This window comes from Hylobates moloch, unplaced genomic scaffold (assembly GCF_009828535.3).
Source record: "Hylobates moloch isolate HMO894 unplaced genomic scaffold, HMol_V3 SCAFFOLD_13, whole genome shotgun sequence".
NCBI classification, from domain to species: Eukaryota; Metazoa; Chordata; class Mammalia; order Primates; family Hylobatidae; genus Hylobates; species Hylobates moloch.
The window spans coordinates 88,871,251-88,884,763 of NW_026652288.1; the positions used below are offsets into that span (position 1 = coordinate 88,871,251).

The following is a 13,513-nucleotide window of genomic DNA, read 5'->3' on the forward strand; positions in this document are numbered from 1 at the left end:
TTTGTTTCATCAAATATGTTATTTATATTAACATGTCATGGTTTGTTGCTTTTAAATGAATTAGTAAATATTTAAAATTTTTATTTTCCCTATTTCAATTTCTAATATCAGTAGATGTAATTCACATAACTAAAAGCTCTTTGGAGTCCTCAGTAATTTCTACAAGTGTAAAGGAGTCCTGAGACCAAAATTGAGAACTTCTGCCCTACAGTTTTATTTCGATGTCAATTAAACATCTTTAGATTCATGCATATTTTTAAAATCATAAATGTTTGTAAAATTTTAATTGCCACAATAATTTTCTTAATTCTTTTCTGATAAAAATGCAGTGCTTTCTCAGTTGAAGGTTATAATAAATGATGACAGGTAATTTTGAGAATTATTCCAGGAGTATGTTTATCACACCATAAAAAAGAAAATTAAAATTGGAGAAAGGCAGTAAAGATCATGCATGACCAATTTACTAATAAAATACTCATGTTTTACCCTATTAAAATATTTGCTATTTTAAAATTCCTTCATTTAATTGTAAATGTGTTACTCCTCTTTCAGAATGTTACCTTATGGTTGTCTTTCAATCGGTGACTGTGTGGGACTTATTGAGGTGGTGCGAAATTCTCACACTATTATGCAAATTCAGTGCAAAGGCGGCTTGAAAGGTGCACTGCAGTTCAACAGCCACACACTACATCAGTGGCTTAAAGACAAGAACAAAGGAGAAATGTGAGTTGTATTATTATTTCTTCCTATGTTAATCTAAGTTTTTGTTAGATGAGTCTGTCAGTGTTTGTGTATTCCTTTGAGTTAGACCAGAGAAAACAATTGTACTTTCTATGGAAAAAAATATGCTCAACCTTTGAAATATTTGATGCTAATGGATTTAAGTGATTATAATTACTTTTAATTTGGTAAAATCTTAAACATTCATTTTATGTATTATCTAAAATGTATTGTTATTGCTTATTCTTTTTAAAACAAATGAATATTGCACATTCAAAATTTTATTTCTAATTCATTGTTAGAATGATTAGATAAAAATAATTTTAATGACATTCTAAGTATTTTTTCACTATGATAAGAATTATGCTTTGGTCAGGGAACATCTGGAAATTTCCTTAGAAACCCATGAAAACTTCACAATCTCACAATCTTTGGACATAATTTCCTTATTCCTTGTCAGTGATTGTTTTCATTGTTTAAATAGAAACTTGCACCCTGTTGTCTTTTCTCAGGTTGGCCTGAATCATTCTATATTTCCATACTACTCATGAGGTGTTTATTCTTTGTAGATATGATGCAGCCATTGACCTGTTTACACGTTCATGTGCTGGATATTGTGTAGCTACCTTCATTTTGGGAATTGGAGATCGTCACAATAGTAACATCATGGTGAAAGACGATGGACAAGTAATGGTTTTCTCTGTTTAAAATGTTTTGGTGTTCTTAATTTATTCAAGACATTTTGTATCTGCATATATCAAACTATAACATAATTTCTTATTTTTGAAAGCTGTTTCATATAGATTTTGGACACTTTTTGGATCACAAGAAGAAAAAATTTGGTTATAAACGAGAACGCGTGCCATTTGTTTTGACACAGGATTTCTTAATAGTGATTAGTAAAGGAGCCCAAGAATGCACAAAGACAAGAGAATTTGAGAGGTGAGCTCGAGAAATTAAAAACACAAAATAAAGAGTTCTGGCTGCTCTGTTAGAAACAATCAATATTTTTCAAGCAATTTCAAAATAATAAATGTTGGCTGGGTGTGGTGGTTCATGCCTGTAATCCCAACTCTTTGGGAGGCCGAGGCTGGAGCATCACTTGAGCTCAGGAATTGAAGCCAGCCTGGGTAACATAGTGAGAACTCATGTCTACAAAGAAATTTTAAAAGTAGCCAGGCGTGGTGGCATGCACTGTAGTCCCAGCTACTCAGGAGGCTGAGATGGGAGGATCACTTGAGCCCAGGAGGTTGAGGTTGCAGTGAGCCATGATCATGCCCCTGTACTCCAACCTGGGCAAGAGAGTGAGACCCTGTATCAAAATAAATAAACTAAAATAATAGAAGTTCTTTTACCACTTTAGCAAAAACTAATTTTTGGTTGTTTTTTATTTTATTATATTTCAATAGCTTTTGCGGTACACGTGGTTTTTGGTTACATGGATGAATTAAATAGTGGTAAAGTCTGAGATTTTAGTGCACCTGTAACCCAAGTAGTGTGCTTTGCCCCCAGTATATACTTTTTTATCCCTCACTGTTCTTCCCACCCTCTCCCTTCTGAGTCTCCGTAGTCCATTATATCATTCTGTATGCCTTTGTGTACCTATAGCTTAGCTCCCACTTGCAAGTGAGAACATACTGTATTTTCAAGTTTTCCATTCCTGGCCTCCAGCTCCATCCCAGTTGCTGCAAAAGACATTATTTCATTCTTTTCTGTGGTGTAGTAGTATTCTGTGGTGTATATGTACACTTTCTTTATCCACTCATTGGTCAGTGGGTACTTACTTTGGTTTCATATCTTTGCAATTGTGAATTGTGCTGCAATAAACATACGATATGCATGCAGATGTCTTTTTGATATAATGACTTCTTTTCCTCTGGGTAGAGGGATTCCTGGACCAAATGGTAGATCTACTTTTAGTTCTTTAAGAAATCTCCATACTGTTTTCCATAGAGGCTGTACTAATTTACATTCCCACCAGGAGTGTATAAATGTTCTCGTTTCACCACATCCACGTCAACATCTGTTGTTTTTTGACTTTTTAATTACGGCCATTCTTGCAGGAGTACGGTGGTATCTCATTGTGGTTTTAATTTGCATTTCCCTGATGATTAATGATGTTGAGCATTTTTTTCATGTTTGTTGACCATTTATATATCTTCTTTTGAGAATTGTCTATTCATGTCCTTAGCCCACATTTTTTTTTTTTTTTTGAGATGGAGTCTCACTCTTGTTGCCCAGGCTGGAGTACAATGGCATGATCTCAGCTCACCGCAACCTCCACCTCCTGGGTTCAAGCGATTCTCCTGCCTTAGCCTCCCAAGTAGCTGGGACTACAGGCGCATGCCACCACGCACGGCTAATTTTTGTATTTTTAGTAGAGACAGGGTTTCACCATGTTGGTCAGGCTGGTCTTGAATTCCTGACCTCAGGTGATCCACCCGCCTCAGCCTCCCTAAGTGCTTGAGCCACTGCACCCCACCTTAACCCACTTTTTGATGGGATTGTTTGTTTCTTGCTGATTTGAGTTTCTTATAGATTCTGGATATTAGTCTTTTGTCAGATGCATAGTTTGGGAATATTTTCTCCCATTCTATGGGTTGTCTGTTTACTTTGATGATTATTTGTTATGCAGAGGCTTTTTAGTTGAATTAGGTCCCATTTATTTTGTTTGTTGTTGTCGCATTTGCTTTTGGGGTCTTAGTCATTTATTATTTGCCTAGGCCAGTGTCTAAAAGAGTTTTTCCTAAGTTATCTTCTAGAATTTTTATGGTTTCAGGTCTTAGATTTAAGTCTTCGATCCATCTTGAGTTGATTTTTGTATAAGGTGACAGGGACCCAGTTTCATTCTTTTACCATGTGGCTAGCTAGTTTCCCCAGCACCATTTATTAAACAGGATGTCCTTTCTCCAATTTATGTTTTTATGTGTCTAAGATCAGTTCATTGTAAGTTTTTGACTTTATTTCTGGGTTCTCCATTCTGTTCCGTTGGTCTATTTGTCTACTTTTGTGTGTATCTGCTGTTTTGGTAATTATAGTTTTCTGGTATAATTTGAAGTCCAGTAATGTGATGCCTCCGATTTGTTCTTTTTGCTTAGTCTTGCTTTTGCTATTCAGACCCTTTTTGGTGTGTTTTATATGAATTTTAGGATTTTTTTTCTAATTCTGTGAAAAATGATGGTGGCAGTGTTTTGTAGTTTTCCTTGAATAGATCTTTCACCCCCTTGGTTAAGTATATTCCTAGGTATTTTTTTGAAGTTAAAAGGGCTTGCATTCTTAATTTGATTCTCAGCTTGGTTGTTGTTGGTGTATAGCAATGCTGCTGATTTGTGTACACTGATTTTGTAACCTGAGACTTTACTGAATTCATTTATCAAATCTAGGAGTCTTTTTTTTTTTTTTCTTTTTAAGAGAGACAGTCCTGCTCTGTCGCCCAGGCTAGAGTGCAGTGGTGCGATCTCAGCTCACTGCAACCTCCACCTCCTGGGTTTAAGCAATTCTCCTGTCTCAGCTTTCCAAGTAGCTGGGATTACAGGCGTGCACAACCATGCTCAGCTAATTTTTGTATTTTTTAGTAGAGATGGGGTTTCACTTCGTTGGCCAGGCTGGTCTTGAACTCCTGATCTCAGGTGATCCTCCCGTCTTGGCCTCCCAAAATGCTGGGATTATAGAAATGAGCCACCACACCCGGCTGAAATCGAGGAGTCTTTTGGAGAACTCTCGGGTTTTCTAGGTATATGATTATGTCATTGGTAAACAGCGATAGTTTGCCTTCCTGTTTTCCAATTTGGATGCCAATGTGGGCTTCCTTGTCTTGTTCTAGTTCCCAGGGGGAGTGCTTTCAGCTTTTCCCCATTCAGTATGATATTGGCCGTGGGTTTGTCACATGACTTTTATTATTTTGAGGTAAGTCCCTTCTATGCCTAGTTTGTTGAGTGAAAAACTATTTTAATGTGTTTTTTTTTTTGTATTTATTTGTGTGATGCTGTGAAGGAAAATGGAAAGGGAATACAATTTAATTTGTTGAGCTAATTAAGGCCTAAACAGAAAGTAATCCTTAAACTTCATAACACATTAAATGTTTTTATTTACTGAGCTTTAAATAGTTGGACTCCACCTCTGTATTGACAAAGAATGTATAGTGCTTAATACGACTTTTTTTGTCATACAATTAGAGGAAAGTCAGTCAACCATAATCACCTTGTTTATTCATAACTTTTTTACCACCTTATGGTATCTCATTAGACTATATCAGACTTTAAAGTACTTTTTACAGCCTTCTATAAAATTCTGCTTTGTCTATAACACAGTCCTGACTCTAGCTTAAGCACAAAAAGATTTACTATGGACCAATTCATACATTTAATACTTACTACTCCTGACATGCCAGGCATTGTTGTAGGTGCTGGTAATAAAGCAGTTTTTCAAAAGTCCTTATTCTCATGAAGTTTACATTCTAGTGGGGTAAAGGGAATCAAAAGATGTTGGTAAGAGAAGTGAGAGAGGAATGCTATTTTTTATAGCTTTGTCTATGAAAGCCTCTCTAATTGTGTGACATTTGAGCAAAGACCTGAAGGTATTAACATCATTTGCTCCATACTGACCAAACTGTTCTTATTACTTACAGGTTTCAGGAGATGTGTTACAAGGCTTATCTAGCTATTCGACAGCATGCCAATCTCTTCATAAATCTTTTCTCAATGATGCTTGGCTCTGGAATGCCAGAACTACAATCTTTTGATGACATTGCATACATTCGAAAGACCCTAGCCTTAGATAAAACTGAGCAAGAGGCTTTGGAGTATTTCATGAAACAAATGAATGATGCACATCATGGTGGCTGGACAACAAAAATGGACTGGATCTTCCACACAATTAAACAGCATGCATTGAACTGAAAAGATAACTGAGAAAATGAAAACTCACTCTCTGGATTCCACACTGCACTGTTAATAACTGTCAGCAGGCAAAGACCGATTGCATAGGAATTGCACAATCCATGAACAGCATTAGAATTTACAGCAAGAACAGAAATAAAATACTATATAATTTAAATAATGTAAACGCAAACAGGGTTTGATAGCACTTAAACTAGTTCATTTCAAAATTAAGCTTTAGAATAATGCGCAATTTCATGTTATGCCTTAATTCCAAAAAGGTAAACTTTGAAGATTATTTGTATCTTTTTTTAAAAAACAAAACAAAACAAAAATCCCCAAAATATATAGAAATGATGGAGAAGGAAAAAGAATGATGTTTTTTTGTCTTGCAAATGTTCTATGTTTTGAAATGTGGACACAACAGAGGCTGTTATTGCATTAGGTGTAAGTAAACGAGTTTATGTTAAATTACATTAAGATTGGAAAAGAATGAAAATTTCTTATTTTTCCATTGCTGTTCAATTTATAGTTTGAAGTGGGTTTTTGACTCCTTGTTTAATGAAGAAAAATGCTTGGGGTGGAAGGGACTCTTCAGATTTCACCAGAGACTTTTTCCTTTTAATAAATCAAAGCTTTTGATGATTTGAGGTCTTATCTGCAGTTTTGGAAGCAGTCACAAATGAGACCTGTTATAAGGTGTTTTTTTTTTTTTTTTTTCTGGACAGTATTTAAAGGATCTTACTCTTATTTCCCAGGGAAATTCTGGGCTCCCACAAAGTAAAAAAAAAATCATCATAGAAAAAGAATGAGCAGGAATAGTTCTTATTCCAGAATTGTACAGTATTCACCTTAAGTTGATTTTTTTTCTCCTTTTGCAATTGAACTGAATACATTTTTCATGCATGTTTTCCAGAAAATAGAAGTATTAATGTTATTAAAAAGATTATTTTTTTTATTAAAGGCTATTTATATTATAGAAACTATCATTAATATATATTCTTTATTTACATGATCTGTCCCATAGTCATGCATTGTTTTGCACCTCAGATTTTTTATTGTTCGTAGCAGCATGGTCAGCTTTCTTCCTGGTCTATAGATGAGGCTCAGGCACTATCCCATTTATACCAATAACCAGTGTACAACTACTTACGGAAAACATAAAAACTTCATCTTCTTTCCTTTTATTTCTTACGTGAATCCCCCATCTTCCATTCTCTTTTATAATTGAGAATCTCAATCATAAGAAATTAGTTACCAGAATTAACACAATTTAGACTATCTTCCTGATTCCTTAAACCCCTTTACTGAAGTATACTTATGAATCATACTTTAAAATATGGGGGAATAGAAACCATGAACTTTTGACCTTTTTAAACTATTTATCCATATCTCCAAAGTAGGACATTAAACCATTTTAAGATCATGTCTCATTCCCAAGTAGTCAGAGCTCACTCTCCAACTTTATTAAATACTATTTGAGCACAGGACATTTTTGAAAAACATTAACCCAAGATGTAGAGGCTACTGCTAGTCATCATTCTAGAATCTGATATTTTACTCTGTATTTGAAATGAATGATTAATGTCCTAGGAAATTAGCTTTAGCAGATGTCCAGGTGCCACATCAAAAAAGTGCAATAATTATTGACAGTTTTTTAGATTAGGCATATTATTGGAAAACAACTTTATAAAGAGTGAACATTGTATACTCTAGTAAAACAGCATCACTTTAAAATACTCATTTATGAAATCTGTTACCTATAGTTGAAGTCTTGAGTAGTGAACAAGGGACTCTAATACCAATACTCTTAATATCTGGCTATTTTAGATCCCTTAAAGGGCATAATTATTGGAAATTTAGGTATTTCACTAAAGCATGTATATAATATTGCCAACAAGAAAAATAAATTTGAAGATTAAGGGAACTTATTTCTGCAAACTGTCTTGCAATAGTTAAGCAGAATTTAAACTCTGTTTTAAGCAGGAAACCAGAAAGATTATTTTGCAGTTATAGAAAATTTCATAACTTATTAAAACTTATTAACATTTTGTGTTGTTTAGATATAGGCAGTTGATACATACTAACATCCCAGCCTTTTCAATATCAGGGTTAAATTATAGGAAAACTCAGTAAAATGGTACAAATCTGAAACTTTGATGGTAGAAACTGAAGATTTAACAGAGAACTGTGTTTTACCCGAGTGCCAAAAATGCTGTGAGCCTCCTTGCACAAAATTTATACCACTTTTGCATTTTTATCTATCAGTCCGGATAGTTGTCTCCCCTCCTCCCAGGACCTCTCCACCATTAAAATGCACAAACCACATGGCCGATTTCATCATTTACATTTATTTTCAAAAGTTACTACAACCAAATTAATTCTATTAGAAGAAATGTAGACAAATTATATAAAGACTATAGATTGTGACCTAAGAAAGAAATAAGGCAAAGAACCAAGCATTGAATTAAATGCTACGTGGGTGACTAAGATCTGTTTCAAGTCAGCGATAATATAGCCACTTTGGGTACTTCAGTATCAGCGATCAGTTCTCATGGTTTAGACAGTTCCTATCTATAGCTGACTATCCTTGTCCTTGAATATGGTGTAACTGACTATTGGCTCTACAGTTTTATTGGGCCACTTAAGAAATATTTCCTTGAATAATTATTTTGAGAAAAAGTCTAAAGAAAATAATAAAAATAATTTTAAACACACTGTAGTAAGAAATGACTGTTCGAAAATTATGCTTTCACTTTCTACCATATTCTCAGCTATACAAAACCATTTATTTTGAAGATTTTTAGACTACTGTTAATTTGAAATCTGTTACTCTTATTGTGGAATTTGTTTTTTAAAAAAGATGTTTCTAATTGGATTTTTAAAAGAAGAATGGAATTTGGTTGCTATTTTACAATAGAACCTAAGCTTTTTGTGGTTCTTAGTGTCCTATGTAAAACTTAGTGTCAAAGTAATCAACTTTGAGATTTTCCCTTCTATTCTGCTTTATATTAAAAGCCCATTAGAAAATGGGAACCTGGTGAATATATAATGCATTGTAAAATATTTTAATGTGTAACTTTTTCAACTGTGAAACTATTGATTTTTTGATGAAAACAGCTGCTGATAAAGTATTTTGTGTAAAATGTAGTTCTTATTAATCAGGAAAATGATGACTTGATTAGACTGTATATGCCCTCTTGGATTTTATTTTAAATGGATTGGTGACTTTCACATAGGTAAAACACAGTCCATCTGTATTCTTTTTTCCATCAAAAATCGAGTGATTTGGAATTATAAAAAAAAATTGTGAGCAGCCTATTTGAAAGGCATCATGGAAATTTCACAGCACATAACATGGATTTTTTTTTCTTAATGATGTAAATCCGTTTAATTCATATTTTGATCAATAGCCCATGCTTGCCAACTCTGAAGAAATTTAATTTCCAGCAGTATTTTAAAGCTAGCCTGTTAACCTTTTCTGAATATTTAAACTTCCTCTTTTTTCTATGTCTGCACAAACTGCAGACCTGGGCTGGACCCACATACTCAGAGTCCACCTTAAGAAATTATTTTGATGTCCAAGACATCACTAAAATATTTAAGTTTAAAGATAATATGTGATTGTGGTGCTTTCACTATTTAAAGACAACTTTCATACTTCAGATGTTTTTGAGAAGAGGGGAATGTGAGGGGAGGGGGCAGAACAGGGAGAAGTCGTTTGAATGAATTACATTCTTTATATCCATCCTGCTCATTTGGGGCATGTCTTTAAGAGAAGGCTGAAAGTTGTGAGAGTATATTGTATACCGTAAGAGAATTAACTCTTCATCATGGATGGGATTGTGAAGGCTGAACTGTAAAATTCAGCATTGACAGCATCCTCAATTAATAATTCTTGGTGACAGAATAATACAGCTGGGCTGTTTTTTAAAATACAAACTCAATACCATTTTTAATTATTACATTAAAAATTGTAAATATATCTATGTGCCATGGCCTGGGAAGCCTGTTTTCTTTTTTCATAGAAATTATTTTTACTGTATGAAAAGATTATGGGGTTTAGCTCAAAATATCTGTGGTCCTGATAAAATTGGATTGGTAACTCTACCTCAGAAGGAAAATGGGAAGAAAAATAGATGAGTCACAATTCAATACTTCAAGCTCAGAAATTGTGCAGATCACTGAATTTTAGATTTATAAAGTCAAGTTGGCATGCCTTGTTTTTAATGATATGGAAGACCTTAAAAAAACTTGGCTGAAGTTTAATCGTTGGTCCAGCCATTTGAAAAAGTCAATAGTTCGAGGAGGTTCCCGAATTCGGCATTTGAAATTCATTTTGTTCTCTCTTCTTCATTATTAGTGCATTTGGTGTGTATACTTGCACACACTTCTGTTTGTGTACACACTGCTTGCTTAGCCCTAGTCAAGAGGCATCTTTTATAAAAGGTGTAAAGAAATATCAAGGTTCTAAAATTCGGAAGAGTTTAGAATTTATTAGGAGTTTCCCAAGTTGGGATGTTAGTCTTTAAATAAACTTCATTCACGTATTCCACTTAAGGTTTTGCACCTCCTTTTTATTAGTGCAGCGCCATTTCTTCTGCTTGATTTTAGGTATGTTAATATTCCAGCCTTGCTAGTTAGCATAAAGTGACAGGTGTGAGCCATGAGGAAATTTTCTGACTTAGTTTTTACACAACTACATATAAGAGTTTTAGTGGAGAAAAAAAATTAGTCCCTTGTGCATATATAGTAGGTAAATGGTTTTTCTACCAACAGTATACTCCATTCCTCATGTAGGTAAGTACAGAAAAGGTTTTTAAATGTATTTTGTTAGCCAATTAAAGTCTATGAATCTATCTGCAACCTTATTTAATCTGTCACTACAATAATTTTGCGGTTATGCTAAGAACCATGTATACTTTTAGGTATTCTTATTTTTGTCAATTTTTCTAGGTTAGGAAGGAGGCAGAAAACCTTCATTGTTTCATATTAAAATATAATTAGACTAAATTCTAGTATGAATTTCCAAAATCGTTATCTATTTATTTCATTTTTATTTAATTTTGTTTTTATTTCATTTTTTAAAAAGTCCCTTGTTCGATTTATGTTCCTAAGAGTGGTTGGAGAACTTGGCCTTCATCTGATTTCAAAAATGTTTTAAGTTTCAAATGAAGTTAATGGTTTCAGTATGATTCAGTCCTCAGACCTAATTGGGTTGAATAAAATCTAAAAGAATATACCCTTTTGGAGCATAACATTTTAATACCTTGGGGAATGTGACACTACCAAAAGAAGACTACTAACACGTCAAATGTTCACCTGGAAGCTTTAACAAGAAATTCGAACCACCCTTTTGGCCCCATTGTAGCAAGTTTATTTCTCTATATGTCATTCAATGAATTGAAGTCCTGTGGTATACTGCATTCATTACAAGAAAAACGTTTTTAATGTCCTTTTAATGATGGCCCAAAAAGCATTTGACACAGCAAGATGCATGTGTTATTATATTGAGAATATAGAATAATAATAGTATCACTAAATTTAAGACCTCTTCCCAGTCTTGCTGTTCCTAGCAAGAAGTTTGGCCTGTGACTGCACTTACTGTTTGTGCTCATCAGAAACTGTCAATGTCTGCTTTTCTTTAACTCTGCAGTCTGTAACATCACGCCGTTTATTAAAAAAAAAGAAAAATTACTTTGACTTGTGTCCAAACAATCCTTAGTGTACTACATAAGCAAAAAACTGTGATAATTCTCTTTTGCCATTCCTTTTGAAAAGCAAGCCAGTGTTGTTAATAATCAAAATTTAGCTGAATTTGAGTTTTCAGTAATGACTAAGAATACTTGATTGAAAATCTGAAACTATTATACCTTAAAAGCCAGTTTTTCTGCTCCAGTAAAGTGGTGAATATTAAGGAAATGTATGTTTAAATATTTACTTCCTTTAAGCATAAAGAATGATATGCTTGTATTTTAAGAAATATATGTATATACATCTATGTATGAATGTATGTATGTATATGTAATAGGTAAGTGGACTTTTTTCCAAGTCATTTGAAGATCAGAACCTAGAAATGAAGTTAGGCTAGAAGCAAACTGGTTTTGCTTTCAGTTCTCATAAACATTGCAGAAGGTAAGTGTGGGCTTTTCTTTGACCAGTAATGCACATAGGCATTAACAACTTAGTATTTCTGAGCAATTAAGCAAATAATTACTTAAATTTCATTTATTTGCCAAATGGTTTAAATAATTTTGAATTGACTTTGTTCTCCAGGGATAATAACTCTCTTTGCTGGAATGAATCAGGTAGCTCCTATCTAAATGGAAAACTGTGGTAATTGAAACACACACTTTACATTTTAAATTAGCAGTTTTGAATTTGTTAGGGAAAAAAAAAATCCCAACAATTGCATATTGTTAGGTAGAAGTCAAATTTACAAAGAAATGGAATAGAGATGTGCCCTTAAGAAAAGTATAGAATTTCAATTTGCAGAATGATTTAAAATGTGCATGCATATAAAATGTTCATGTGTACATATATATTTTATTACAGAGAAGTCTTTGGTATACAAAATAGTTTACCACAACCTTTTAAACAGCAGGTTCTGGGCCTTAAATGCGTATCACATTTAGCCAAGAGAACTGGGGTGGTGGCAGGGAAAATGAACTGCAGCTCCCTATCCCTAGCCTCTATACCAGCTGTCCAGTGAAAAGTACCAAGGCTCACTGAATGTTATAACCTAGCAGATTTTTAAATAAATGATCTAACATTTTTGAGCACCCCTACTAGATGCTAGAAGCTAAGCTAAAGTGTTTCACATGCCCTACTTTGCTTATTCCGTAAAATAACTGCGTGAAAGAACAGGTTATCCTCATTTTATAGATGAGAAAAGAGAAGTTTACACAGGTTAGCTTATTTGCCCAAAGTTGTAATTATGGCCTACAAAGTCAAATAAATCCTACTCTGAGACACGTTCTTTCCACCATTACACACTAGAAAGGAAAACACCAAGATGATTCATTACTGATCAAGTCAATATTGCTGTATTCAGCTAATTTAGTTATGTGTGTCCTGAAATTAATTGCTAAAAGGCATTAAACTTAGAATCAGTTTTTTGTTTGATTAAAAGCTTCAAATGTCTCATTCTGCTGTCCATAATTTAAGATTTTTGAATATAATAAAATTTTAAAGATACTTAGAGGCACTTTGGAAAATCAGACCAAACTCTCTTTTCCACTCATAGATTCAGCTTAATCAATCTGGAAAGCATTTGTTGAGAGCCTATGACATCATTTAATAACCATGGTTGATTCATTTAAAGTACAGACAATTGTTGACTACCCATGTGGGACCTTTCTATTAGGTTGATGCAAAAGTAATTGCAGTTTTTCGCCATTAAAAGTAACAGTGAAAACTGGAATTACTTTTGCACCAGCCTAATATGTGGATCATCTGAGATGAATGTTGAAATCCAGTATAGCTTCTTCGTATTTCTGGCCCATTTTTTCCACCAGAAAGTGCACAAAGTGAAATGAGCTTATGAAAAGCATAATTAACTAGAAAAATGTTACTGAAAGAAAAATTACATGGTACATGACAAGGCTAAATACTAGTAACTCTAAACTTGGTGAATTTTCTAGGCAGCAGCTTTCCTCTGCTGTCTAGACTGGTAAAGAACAAACTAAGGCCGGGCGCAGTGGCTCACGCCTGTAATCCCAGCACTTTGGGAGTCCAAGGCAGGCAAATCACCTGAGGTCAGGAGTTCAAGACCAGCCTGACCAACATGGTGAAACCCTGTCTACACTAAAAATACAAAAATTAGCTGGGAGTGGTGGTACACACCTGTAATCCCAGCTACTTAGGAAGCTGAAGCAGGAGAATTGCTTGAACCCAGGAGGCAGAGGTCGCAGTGA

At 34.1% G+C, this 13,513-nt stretch overlaps 1 protein-coding gene across 2 annotated transcripts in view; it reads left to right on the top strand.

The window, feature by feature from the left end:
• The window catches only part of PIK3CA (phosphatidylinositol-4,5-bisphosphate 3-kinase catalytic subunit alpha), a 96,872-nt gene extending 85,161 nt beyond the window's left edge, over positions 1-11,711 (top strand). Inside the window, exons 18-22 of one of the 2 annotated variants that reach the window (XM_058427023.1) lie at positions 553-723; positions 1,290-1,407; positions 1,511-1,662; positions 4,544-4,626; positions 5,348-5,388. In XM_058427023.1, coding sequence (XP_058283006.1) covers positions 553-723; positions 1,290-1,407; positions 1,511-1,662; positions 4,544-4,610 — 508 coding nt within the window. In that variant the 3' untranslated portion in view covers positions 4,611-4,626; positions 5,348-5,388. Of the gene's footprint in view, positions 1-552; positions 724-1,289; positions 1,408-1,510; positions 1,663-4,543; positions 4,627-5,347 lie in introns of both variants that reach the window. The other variant, XM_032174034.2, reaches the window with a different exon arrangement.
• Positions 11,712-13,513: the final 1,802 nt, after the last annotated feature.